Source organism: Candoia aspera, chromosome 3 (assembly GCF_035149785.1).
Source record: "Candoia aspera isolate rCanAsp1 chromosome 3, rCanAsp1.hap2, whole genome shotgun sequence".
Classification (NCBI taxonomy): Eukaryota; Metazoa; Chordata; class Lepidosauria; order Squamata; family Boidae; genus Candoia; species Candoia aspera.
In genome coordinates, this window is record NC_086155.1 from 195858837 (window position 1) to 195871813 (window position 12977).

Here is a 12977-nt window from a genome sequence, read left to right on the forward strand (position 1 = left end):
TATCAAGAGCTGGAGCAGGGCATTCCTTTTCTTGTCAAGTGCCCCTCTCTGTTACTAAGGATGTGTAATCCTCATTCAACACTTCCTTCAGGGGAATGTATTTGTTTTTTTAAGCTATGTTCCTTGAATTAACAAGTCAAGGAAAAAGGATCCTGTTTCCTTGTATAATCTCTCCACAGTGGTACAAAACGGATTTGTTCATTAATTTGGTCACCAAAAGGATCAGCTGGCGACAGAAAAGAACATTTTCCTAGTAACTAAAGTCAGAAAGAGCCTTGAGAGTTTCCTTCCTTTCAGAGGAAGGAATATGCCTCTCATCCACAAGACTCTTTTTCTTTTTTCTTTTCAACCTTTCTCTCTCCCTGTTGACCATTGTAGGTTTATGGGCTTTTTGTTAGCTTGATATAATTTTTTGAAAGCTATCCTGAGAAGACTGGGAGGGGGGGGGGGACAAGATACCTGTCTTCAAGTATCTGAAGGGCTGTTATGTAAAAAAATAGGGCAAACTTGCTCAGAGTTGTTCCAAAAGACAAGGGAAAAAGGGGGGGAAAGTGTTCATATTAGAAGGAAGAAGATCCTGATTGACATCAGGAAAAAAAGTCCTAATGGTAAGAGTTGTTCAACAAATAGACTGCAATGGGAAGTGGTAGACTGTTCTTCACTGGCATGTTTAAACAAAACTAAGTGGCCAAATTGGAAAGATGTTGTAGTGGATTTGTGCACTGAGGTGTGGACTAGATTTTTTCCAAGGTCAACCCAAACCTTACATTTTATGATTCTAGAAAAGGCTGGGAAATGGGGGCTGAAATGGCTTCCATTAAGCCTTTCAGGGCTGTTCAGGGGGACAGGACATGGTATTAGACAATCCTACATACCTACATACTTACCCACACATGCACCCTTTCTCTCTTGCATATGCATACATATTCAAATCACTGGGAGTAGGATAGAAGGGCTAATCTTTGCCCCCAGCTCCCATTTGAGAGTTATCTGAAGAAACTTGTATATCTAAGTTTGTTTTTTTATGCTGCTACCCTACCCTAGCTATTCTGAGGGAGATCCCACGATCAGCAACCTCTATCTTGGTTGCTCAAGATAGCTGGAAGATCAAACCCTTAATGTTCTCAATTTCAATCAGTGTTTGCAGAAAGGAAAAAAAGTGATCTCCCCTACAGTGGAATCAGCTTTATAGAAGAAAGAAAGAAACATTAACCTCTCTAGTGATATACATGTGCAATTGAAAATGATGCAAAATGCATTTCAGTTGGGTGAGTGTTAAAGCTTTCTCCCCACCAAGAGCAACCAGTCAAAATGGCTGTCCTGGTACTTTGAATGGGTTAAAGTAAATGAGATACCATCAAGGTTGGGGACCATCTAAAGTGATGGCTCCATGCCAATAGCTGGTTACAAATGTGTTTTGGAAAACATACATGAATACTAAAAAGTATGAGAATGAAAAAAAAGTGGTGCGTGATAGTCACACTTCATCGGTGTTCACATATTCAGAAAAATGTAGGATGCAAAACTTCACAGTATTTTTTCCAAAGAAGATTGTGGCCCAAAGTTTGTAGAGAATCCCAAATGAACTAAGCAAGTGTCATTTTATGGCTTCTTTTTCAGCTGTTGCACCATCAGCTGTATCTTTATCAAATTCACTTGGGTTCAAAATGCATGGCAATTGTCCAGCATTTATTTCTCACAGTGTTTACTAGGAAACAAATCTGGAACAGGAAGAACAGATCAAAGGTCTGTATTAGGATTAACTGGAAAACTTTACACATCAACAAAAGTATTGTGCTTCTTAAAAAACAAAATAAAAAAGCAGAAATGCTTGACAAGTAGAACCTAAGAAAACAAAAGCTTTGTCATCCTACTTAGAAATGATTTTGTGAAGAGTTTGCTACTGCTATTGATTTCACTTCATCAGAAGCAGAAGAAAGAAATAGAACTGAAATGCATTTTCCATCATTTTCAATTGCACATGTATAGCCTATTTTTATATATATTTTACTATACATTTTATACCACCACCGAGTAAAATTCTGTGGTTTAAACTACATCATAAAAATAAAACATGCAGAGGCTCTGTTCTGACCCATAGGTGAACATGTAGGAGCAAAAGCTGAATCTGAATATATTTAAATATATTCCATGTTTATCACCATGACTTGTAGATCTACAAAAATCACAAACTGTCATACACACACACACACACACACACACCAGTTTGGGCTCCAAGTTCTAATTAAGGGCCCCAGATGAAACTTACTAAGCCAGCAGTAAGTGACTGGAAACCTGTGAACACAACACACACACCCCAGTTAATTTGATCAAGCAACAGTTTTAATATTTGTTCATTAGAATATGATTTTGGATTGTCCCTCTTATTTTAAATTAATGTGAAAATTGTTTTCAAAAGTTGAGATATTATGTACCTGGATCATTGTTTGTAATAAAGTATGTGCAGTGATGCATGTGGAGATCTTTGGTTCCACTATATAGGGTGGCCTGGTTGCCCCAGAAGATACATTCTACTGTTAGGCCTTTTCTGGGAATTATCCATTAACTTCCCTAAATCCCTGGCACATCCCTAAAGTAAAAAAAATCTGACCTCACATAATAATTAATCCATCTGACTGGTAAAGTGTGTAGTACAGTGTGGAAGCGATCATGGTGAGAAAATACAAGGATCACTGCAGGGTCATCAAACCAAAGGTCCATCTATGATGCTTCCTTCAGTGGCCAAAGAAATATCTCTGGAAATTCACAAGCAGCTCATGATGGAGTAGATTTCTCCCTCATAGCTTTCAGGCAACAAGTGGTGATTCTGAGGCACTCCATCTCTAAAATGGAATGGAAAAACCATCATCTGATAGCCATTAATAGACATGAGCTCCATTTAGATTCCAAGAATGCTGGAGTTGGAAAACCACCCAACATTATGGCTATACTGCCAATCCAGTGCAGGAATCCAAACTAAAGCATTTCCAATTTATCACTACTTTGAAGCAGCCATAAAAGGGGAGGCCAATCCAGTGCAGGAATCCAAACTAAAGCATTTCCAATTTATCAGTACTTTGAAGCAGCCATAAAAGGGGAGGTCCCACTTGCCTGGCAATTTGGTTCCACTGTCATGATGTTCTTACTATGAGGAATTTTTCCTAACATCCAGCAGAATCTGCATTCTTGTAATTTAAATCCATTATTCCACGCCTACACTCTGAAACAACAGGGAAACAGTTTTGATTTCCTTCTGTATGACAACACTTGAGATACCTGGAAAGTGTTTCTGTATTCCCCTCTCAATCATTTTTTCTCAGTATGAAGCATATGCAGTTTACAGTCTCTCCTCCAAAGACTTGGTATCCATCTTGATCATCTTTACTGTCTTGCACTGGTTCCAGTCTCTACAGTGTTGCTGAAATATGGAGCCAAGAACTGAATATAAAACTGGAGTCTCACCAGTACAGAACATAGTGAACTATTGGTTTCTGCCTTGACCTTTGGAAATTTTACATTTATTTCATTTACTGGTTTAGCAGTCATACTACACTGATGACTCCTATTCAACTTGTGAATACCTAGAATTCCAAGATCCTTTCCCCATACTTTTAAAAAGCCAGGAATTTCCTATCCTATATCTCTGCATTAGTTTTATTTTGCCTAAACCAGTGTTTCTCAACCATGGCAACTTTAAGATGTGTGGACTTCAACTCCCAGAATTCCCCAGCCAGCATGTGGCTATGGGGAATTCTGGGAGTTGAAGTCCACACATCTTAAAGTTGCCATGGTTGAGAAACACTGGCCTAAACAATGAACTTTACAGTATGTTTATCTTTCTTGTTCTATTACTTTCAGCCTGCTTCCCAACCTCTCAAGATTGTTTTGAATGTTATTAGCTGTCCTATTCTGTCTCTTCTGAAGATTTGATAAGCATTCCCTTAATCTTTTCATCCAAATGTTAAAAGAACTTGTAGAGCACAAGGTAAATGTGTCTGTTTGCACAGAAATAGAAGGACTTTCTGCATAAGAATACCCCTCCTGAAAAGGGAGGAGTTAAGAAACACACAGATTTGCATAAATTTATAGATGCCAATTTGGAAATAATTACTGGAATTTAAGTAGAAATATACCTTACCACAATTGGAAAGATTGTAACCCGGTATAATATGCCGCCCAGAGTCCCTCTTTTGGGGGACATGGGCAGTAACAAAATTTGAATAATGAATGAATGAATGAATGAATGAATGAATGAATGAATGTCCCATCTATAAAGTTCTATGATGTACCGTTTTTAGTAGCTTCAAAATCTTAAATGGCTTAAGCTTAAACCCAAAGTATTTTGAGGACCATCTATACAATAATTTAGATCATCCTCAAAGATCTTACATTCTCCTGATCCTTGCAGGTGGTGACTTGGGCTGGAGAAAATTATACAACAGCTGCTGTCATTTTCTTCTCCTAAAAGAAATGTATTTTCAGCTCTGAAATATATCTGGTTTTGAATTGGTTAAACAGTTGAGATATGTGTTTGTCCATCTGGTACAGCCATAGATGTTAACATCTGTTTTTCATTATTGTCTACCTCTAAAACTATCTTTTGGTTCCATAGCAGTTTCCAGCACAACCTTTAAACACAATTGCTTAGAACTCAATCCTGCTATTTTCAATTATTGCATCAATTTATAGATTTGCTTCCAGTTATGTATGTACTTTGCTCTGTCTCCTCTAAGTCAATTAGTGACTTATGAACACAGTCTTGTAGTTTTCTTGATGGCAAAATACAAGTGGTTTATCATCTTATTCTGAGATACTTTTTCAAATTCCCAAATTAGTTTACTGATCTGGGATTCCCTGGCAAGTTCCCACTGAAGTCTTAACTAGGTCTGACCCTGCTTAGCGTTTTTTGAGATCAGACTAAGGTGGCTAGGTATTGCCACCTGCTGTGACAAGCAGATAAGAACACATCCCAAAGAAGTTCATCTTGATCAATATTATCCTTATTTCAGTATCACATTTTTATATTTTCTTATATGTAGCATTATTTTATTTAGCCTACAGCAATTTTTGAATTTTAGTCTGATTATTTTAAAAAAATTATCTCATTTTGGTAAAGTGCCATGGGATGATGGCTGAATAGTAATATAAATATTTTAGTAACATTAAAAATTTTAATAATTTTAAAATAACTTGTAACTGTCACGGAAACTATAACATTGTCAAGTTTTTAATGAACGAGCACCTGGACTGTATTTTATGAGCCTCTTTTGAGGCATTTATATCTTAAATAAAAAACATATCCAAAGCTTGAGAGCTTTTGAGGATTTGATGGCATTGCTCTTTCAAGTGCAGCTGTAGCATCAATGGGGCCATGGAAGAAAAACTAAGACTTGTCCCACACTCTCAACCTCATTACTCTTCCTCACTAATGAGTGCTAAGAAATAGGGCTAGAAACCAGGAGTCTGAGACTTCTAGTCCTGCCTGAGGCATGAAAGCCTGCTGGATGACCTTGGGCCAGTCTCTCTCTCTCAGCCCAACTCACCTCACAGGGTTGCTGTTGTGGGGAAAATAAGAGGAGGAGGGAGTATTAGGAATGTTCGCCGCCTTGAGTTATTTATAAAAATAATAAAGATGGGATAAAAATTAGATAGATAGATAGATAGATAGATAGATAGATAGATAGATAGATAGATAGATAGATAGGCAGGCAGGCAGGCAGGCAGGCAGGCAGGCAGGCAGGCAGGCAGGCAGGCAGGCAGGCAGGCAGGCAGGCAGGCAGGCAAGGCTGGGATTTGCCTTGATGAGTGACCAAAGTAGCTTCCTGTCTTAAACACTTCGTATGAGTATCCAAAATTTTAACTTACTTATACAAAATGTAAGAAGAGTTCTACTGAATCAATCAAAGGCCTACTTTGGCCAGAAGTCTCTTCCTAGGATAACCAACCAGATGCCTTTGGTTTGACGTTTACAGACACGACAGTGCTCCACTCAGTCAATGGTGCTAAGAAAAATGTTTCCCATCAATTGCATATGGTTTTATGAATGCGAAGATGCTCCACTCCCCCAAATCCAAAATTTAACATAGGATTACAGCTATGACTGCTTTGAGAATTAAGGGTGGTGTAGGAATTTTAAGTGTTTAAAAAATAAGTAAATGCAACCCATGAAAACAGTTTGACCAGAAATGGCTTTCAGTTACAGTAAGCAGCTGCAGCTTTCTTCAAGTACAAAACGTGGAACCTGCTTAACGCTTGTAGATTGAGTGGATGTTATCCTAGACTGAAACACTCTTCCGAATACCTGCTCCACAGCACGCCGTTAATTTGTAAGTAAACCAAACTCATGCCCCTCAGCAGTAGCAAAAAGAAAAAGAAAAGAATGATTACAGCAAAAAACTGAGGCTCAAATGAAGAAAACGCTGCAGCAAGCTAGCACAGATTCCAGCTAAAAACCAGCACCTCTATACTGACTGAAAGTATACAGGATATTTATAATCTTACTCCAAAGATTTGACAGTGGTAATCTTGCACTTTTGGGGTAATATAGCATCAGCAGGACAGAGAAAACCAAACCTGCATGATGGCACACAATCTTCTTTTTCTCCTAGGCTTATCTATACAAAAGCAAGAATTCAGAATATTTAATAGGGCATTGTACAAAAACGTTTATTAATGAATGACCTTATTTTTTTTTAAAAAAAAAATCTTGGCTACCTTATTAAATCTCTCTTTGTAGATCAGCTTTGTCTGCTTAAACAAATATTAAGTCACACTAAAGAAATAAGCACACAAAATTATAAAAATCTTTAGCCTAAGGCTGAATTCTCAAGGAAAAAACACTAGTTTTCAGACAACTCAAATTTTAGAAAATTAGGAATAGAGCAAAAAAGCACTAATATTACATAGAAATGAGTAAAAATGTTAAAAAGCAGTCCTATTTCACATAATCACAGAGTTTTTCAAGAGAATATCTGTTGGGCATTTTTACTACAATGAATAAAACTCTTCAAGTCACAGCTTCATGCTTTGAGTTAACTGTTACACATTTAAAAGCATCTTGTTGGAGCGCTTCCCAGCAAGTGGATTAGAAACTAAAAATTTCTGCATTGTTGTCTTTCCCACAACTGTATTTTAAAGATTAATTGACATTTTAAGTAGAGCCTCTTTTGCCAGTCTTGTAATTTTTGTTTCAACTCCATCACACAGTTATGAGTCTGATTACAGAGCGCAGTACAGATAGTAGCATTTTTTTTCCCTGCAAAAGTAAACAATCCAATAGAAGTGACTGTCCAGGGTTGCCAATGTTCAAACAGGTTAAATTCAAGGAGAAGGAGTAACATTAAAAACCGAAATCTTTGAGTATGCAACCACTCAAAGAGTTGAAAAAGTGGTGGGACAGTTGCAATGGTTAAGGAATAGAAAGAAAAGGAAGAGAGAATTATGCAAAGGTTTCGGGAAGCTTAAATTACGTCCTAAAACCCTGGACCAAGCGCTAGAGCTTTTCGAGAAGGGGGGCAGCTGGCTTTTGTTTAACGCTTCCTTCACGTCATGACAGCCACCTGAAGTTCAAACCAAAGTATTAAGGAGAATATAAGGAGGGCAGCTGGAGGAACATTTTGAGAGACTCCTAAACCCTCTCGTTCCTTCACACCACCTGAGTCTGATTACTTCCACTCACTGACAGCACAGAAACCTGGAGTCTTGTCTTGGTTTCTGAACCCCGGGGGCGCCTTGGTTTCTATCATGAAGACCCGCAAAGGCTCTCTCGATTCCAGAGTCCCTCGCATCAGTCTGACAAGGAAGGCGAGTGAATGGACCGTCCGCTGGCTGGGCTGTTGGAGAAAGTGAAAGGCTCCTTCTCTTTCTCCTTGTTGTCATGCTTGTGTTTGTGCTTGTGTTTGTGCTTGTGCTTCTTCTTCTTTTTCTTGTGTTCGTGATGGTGATGATGGTGATGCTCGCTGTGCCTGGAAGAGCCGGATTCTTTAGCAAAGCCAGCCAGTGAAGGCAGAGGCACTGGCAACATGTTCGGCTCCAGGGAAGACTGTTCTTTACCTGAAGTTAAAAAAGGAAGACAGGTCCATTAAAAACAAAAACAGAAACAGAAAGATTGGAAAGCTGAAAGTTCTGCCCTACGCTCCTGCACAACCTCTTTAACAGCATCTCTATGATAAATTTATTTTTTGTCAATGGTTTTAAGATTACAAACCTTTTGCTGCAAAGCACTCTATTGATTTTTCTAATCATTGTTACAAAAATCAGCTTATAAAAATAACATTATAGGGCTATCAAAACTATCTGCAGAACCTGCCTAGCCAGGAGATAGACGTATTGTGGGAAGGGTATGGCTCGCCAGGTGACCAACGGTTTGAATGCAGATGGTATCAGGATCCAGTCCTGGCATCTCTAGTTAGACAGCAAGATGATGCTTATCAAGTCACAGAGCAGACTATGCAGCACTTGTCCAGAAAAATCAATTACTTTAATTTGTATAGTTATACCTAATTTTATAGATGCAAAACAAAAATAAAAAACAAAGTTTTTCTTGACTCAAGCTTGATTCTTAGATATAGCCATTAGGTTTCGTGGCAATAAAAGCAAAGTGGTTTGCCACTGTCGTCTTCTGGGATATTTTCTTGACTTTCTAATCTACCCTATAGACCTGGTGGCTTCTCCTGGTGGTCTCCCATCCAAATAGAAGCCAGCTTTGGTTAGCAAGTTCCTTCTTATGGCTAAAAAGCAGTAAGACCCCAAGTATAACATGATGGTCCAATTTCAACGTAACAGTAAGTCATTCTTTGGAATTATGACTAACTGGGAATGAGCAAGCATGCTAGTGCAACCTGATGAAATGTGCCCACCAGGTTCCTGCCACCAAACTAGAGGAAGCACTAGAGAAACCTTGCCAGCAGCTTATTCACCATTACATCCAAATCTGAATCTCTCTCTTTTTTCTCCCTGAACAAGTCAGATTCAATAAGCCACAACCAAAACCTAACTTACCAGTCTGCCTTCTTAAGAGAAACAAGGATGGTATTTAGTGCTAAACAAACCAAGGACGGAGCCTTCCTGGTTTATTCAGCTGGATTTCTCTCATAGGAAGTGTCAAGTGGAACAGCAATACGCTTGGTCTTTTCCTGAAAAATTACAATTCCAACTAATTCAGAGTGTACCACTCTCTATGACACCATACCAGCTCACTCACAGCCTCAAGCATCTAGGTTTTTCTAACAGAAACACTCAAATTCTGCAAAGATACATACCAAGCATGATGCAGTAACTGTCAATAGCCAGCATGGAAAGGAACACTCAAAACACACAAGATGAATAGAGTAACAAATTATTTCCGCAATGGCTAATTACTGTAATGTGTGAAAAAGCGATGGGATAGAAATCTCAAAATAATTTTTATTCCTACCTGGACTATAAACATATGAAAGGGGGAGAGGACGTGGGGAGAAAGAAGGTTCCACATACTCAGCTGCCATTTCTTATACTCCGTAAACTTGCAGTCTACAGCAAGAGATAACCAGGTTATTTGGTCAACCCTGTAATGATTCAATTGTATCCCAAATCCTAAACTTTAGATTATTATCTCCTAGTAAAATAAATGTCAGTTGCAGTAGGGATTATGGGGATAAGATGTTCTTAAACTTCAACCTGGAAAGACTTAATAGCCAACTCCTGAATATGCTCATCTGTACCAACGCTTCTAACATCTTGACTACAAAACCAAACTATATTTAATATACTTAAACAACTGTACCGAATCAATGTCTCTTTCTGTTACATTAAAACTTTGGTTCTGGAGATTTCCAGGAGTGGAAATTTCTGGAGATCTCCAGGAATGTCCTCCAAGGCCTTTGGAGAGGGCATGTAATTTTGGGCCTTTCCATCGCTGTATCATTTCGTAACCTTTTCTCTTTCGCCACCCCTCTCTGGATGTCAGCATCTGCCCTCATTTCTGATTATCATGGGAACATTTTCAGCAGGATGTTGCTCCACAGTGACCAGGGGCGGTAATGGTCTCTGCTATGGGGCTAGAGTTGATTAGATTAGCAAGGTCTCCGTAGGCATCCCAAGTATATTGTTTCTTCATATTGCCATTTCTTTAATGTGCTGGATTTCTTGCCTTGTTCTATTCCCAGTCAAGCCTCTGACCACATAATTACAGCTTCCACATTACAGGCTTACTTTTTAATTACAACGCTGTCATCCCTAATTCATTGCATGAACACAGAAAGTGTACCCCTGGTGATTTGGGTACACACATCTAACGCACGATAAACCATACCAGATTTTAGGCTCATTGCAAAGCACAAGTATAGAACCAGATACAAAAGTACAAAATGAATTTTTCAGGCTGTCAAAACAGGAATGTAATGAAGTATACCAGAAAGAGAAACCAAGCAGAGAGAGAACCTGGCTCAAACCTCAGTTAAACTTCTAGCTAAAATTCAAGTTGTTGGAGAAATATTTGCAGTTCCTTCCTCTTTTGTCTCTTATAAATATCCCGGGTGCTTATTTGAAAGCAGCTGATACTGAGAATAAAGGGATTTACTTCAAAGAAAGTCTGCCGAGATCTGCAACCAAATTTAAATGAAATTAAACCGTACAAAACAGGACTGTAATGGCTCTCAAACATCTTCTAAGCCTTTTGGAAGACAAATTCCACTGAATTGCAGGTTTTTAACCTCAGGGGGGGAAAAATGGGCAAAGTTTCAAAATCAAACAATGGAGTTAAAACCGTTGCTTGCCTAAAAATCTCGCACTCACCAACTTATCAGAAATCACTAATGCTCAAATAAGATGCACGCAGTTCATTGAGTTCAGCACAAATATTAGGAAGAAGATAAAAGGCACTTGCTTTAAACACACTCTTATTAATTCCAGACCCTAAATTCACTTGCCAGATTTTTTTCCAGACATCTCTACTAAAACTAACCTTGCATGTACAGTAGTAATATGGCTTTTAAATTTTATCTAGGTTCTTTTTATTTTTGGGGGGAGGGGTGTTCTTTTTTAATTCTATGTACAGTTTAGGGTGGATTTTTTTTTTTGGTAGTTCATTAACTGTGAAACAGTTTGTTTCACTGTCTACCTTTTGTATTTTTGTATTCTGTTTATTTTTGTAATCTTGCTATAAAACCGCCCAGAGTCCCCCGATGGGGGGAGATGGGCGGGGACAAATAAACAAACAAACAAATAAAACACAATAAAATAGAACAACAAACAAATACAATGATAGTATGGTGCACGTAATATTATCAAAAGTCAACCTAAATTAAATGAAGCACTCATAATTACTACTTTGTAGTAACCACAGTTAGTAGTGATAATCAGTCTAGCTTTGCAAATCTGCTGGCAAGTGAATTCAGGGTCTGGAATTAATTAGGGATAGTGTTTAAACCAAGTGCCTTTTATCTTCCTTCTAATATTTGTGCTGAGCTTAATGACTGGGATTCAGCCCCCAAAATATCGAGGTATCCTGGTGGTGAAGACTATGTTAGCACCAGAGCAGTAGCCACTCTTCAGCCAACCCCACCATAATAAAGGGCTACAACCTCCTCACACTCACTTTTCGCTTCTCTCCCTTCATTTCCCACTCTCAAGTGGAGTTTGTTACTTACTTACTTGCCTTGAATTTTAGCATCCAATTTTACAAGATGGGAAACCATTCCCATAATTCTCCGTGATTAAGAACGTGCTCTAAGAACTCTTCACATTGTTTATGAGACAATGCACCGGCTGCGCTCATTCGGCACCCTCCCACGTTGCTCTTCTCCTTTAATAATTGAGGGGGTCTTTCTTAGGAACTGACTGGAATAACCACAAAGGGCGAGGTACGCGCGTTTGCTTTTGAAGTGATTACTAATACCCTTTGGAACAGAACACATGTTATGCTAGCTATCCGCCTGGCATCTCCGCCTGGTTTTCAGTGTTGAGAAGCCAACCTCATTATTAGTTTTACTGCAAAACAGATGCTTAGAATCAAGAAAGGAAAGATGGCCTCTGCGGAGAAGCCATGAAGCTTTTCCTGGACTTGACTGTGGAAGTCACTACCAAATCCAACAAAAGAAAAGGAAAAGAAGGGGAGCTACGGTGTATCACACTGTGTGATGACTTGTGGCTACTCTGCCTTGGCTCCCATTAGCCTTTCAACTCCAGCCAACACCTTTTGGTGTTAACTGTAAAAACAGGGCATTTCAGAGATTAAATATATTGTTAAGTCAGGCCTTTTAGTTGGCTTAACCTTGTTCACAATTCCAACTACGTTTTATATGTACATGCACAATTTTAGATTACAAAAATTTCCTGATTGCTTTATGGTCTTATATAATTGGGAGAGGTATCATGTACCCAACCTGTCTTCCCCAACCGGGTGTCCTCCAGGGGTGTTGGACTACAACTCTGAGCATCTTCCACCACAGAGGAACGAGGTTCGGAAAGATGAATGCTTCTTGATGGCAACAGCTATAATGTTAGAATAGCACTGTTTTCATGTTTCCTGATGATGATCGGTATTTCTGCACCGCCTCTTACTAAAAAGATCTAGGCCAGTAATGGATTAAAAAGAAGATATAGAAGAAAGAGGCACTATGATGCAATGGACAGAATTTTGGATACAGATCCAAAGCAGATATAGATTCAGCCCTGAATGGTCTAAGCTACAAAGCTCATTGCATGATGTTTGGGCAGCTTTTATTTGTTTGCTTAGCTTATCTTACAGGGTAGTTACTAAATTGGGGATGCGAAACCGGGAAGGACGCACATGCGCGCACAGACACACACACAGGGTACAAAGCATGTACTCTGACCTGGGGTTTGACTGAAGGCAAGAATGAAGCTGTTATTTATTAAACAATAAATCTGTAATCATGTTTTAAATAATGTAGTTTACAAAAAACCTGCTCAGCAGCATACTCCTTATTTACCCACACAGCACTGTAGAAAGAAATTTATCATCTACAATATAATCA

At 38.7% G+C, this 12977-nt stretch overlaps 1 protein-coding gene across 1 annotated transcript in view; it reads right to left on the reverse strand.

The window, feature by feature from the left end:
- Positions 1–6638: 6638 nt before the first annotated feature.
- TAF2 (TATA-box binding protein associated factor 2) overlaps positions 6639–12977 on the reverse strand; it is a 65184-nt gene continuing 58845 nt past the window's right edge. Inside the window, exon 26 of the mRNA XM_063299631.1 lies at positions 6639–8052. Coding sequence (XP_063155701.1) covers positions 7787–8052 — 266 coding nt within the window. The 3' untranslated portion in view covers positions 6639–7786. The remainder of the gene's footprint in view (positions 8053–12977) is intronic.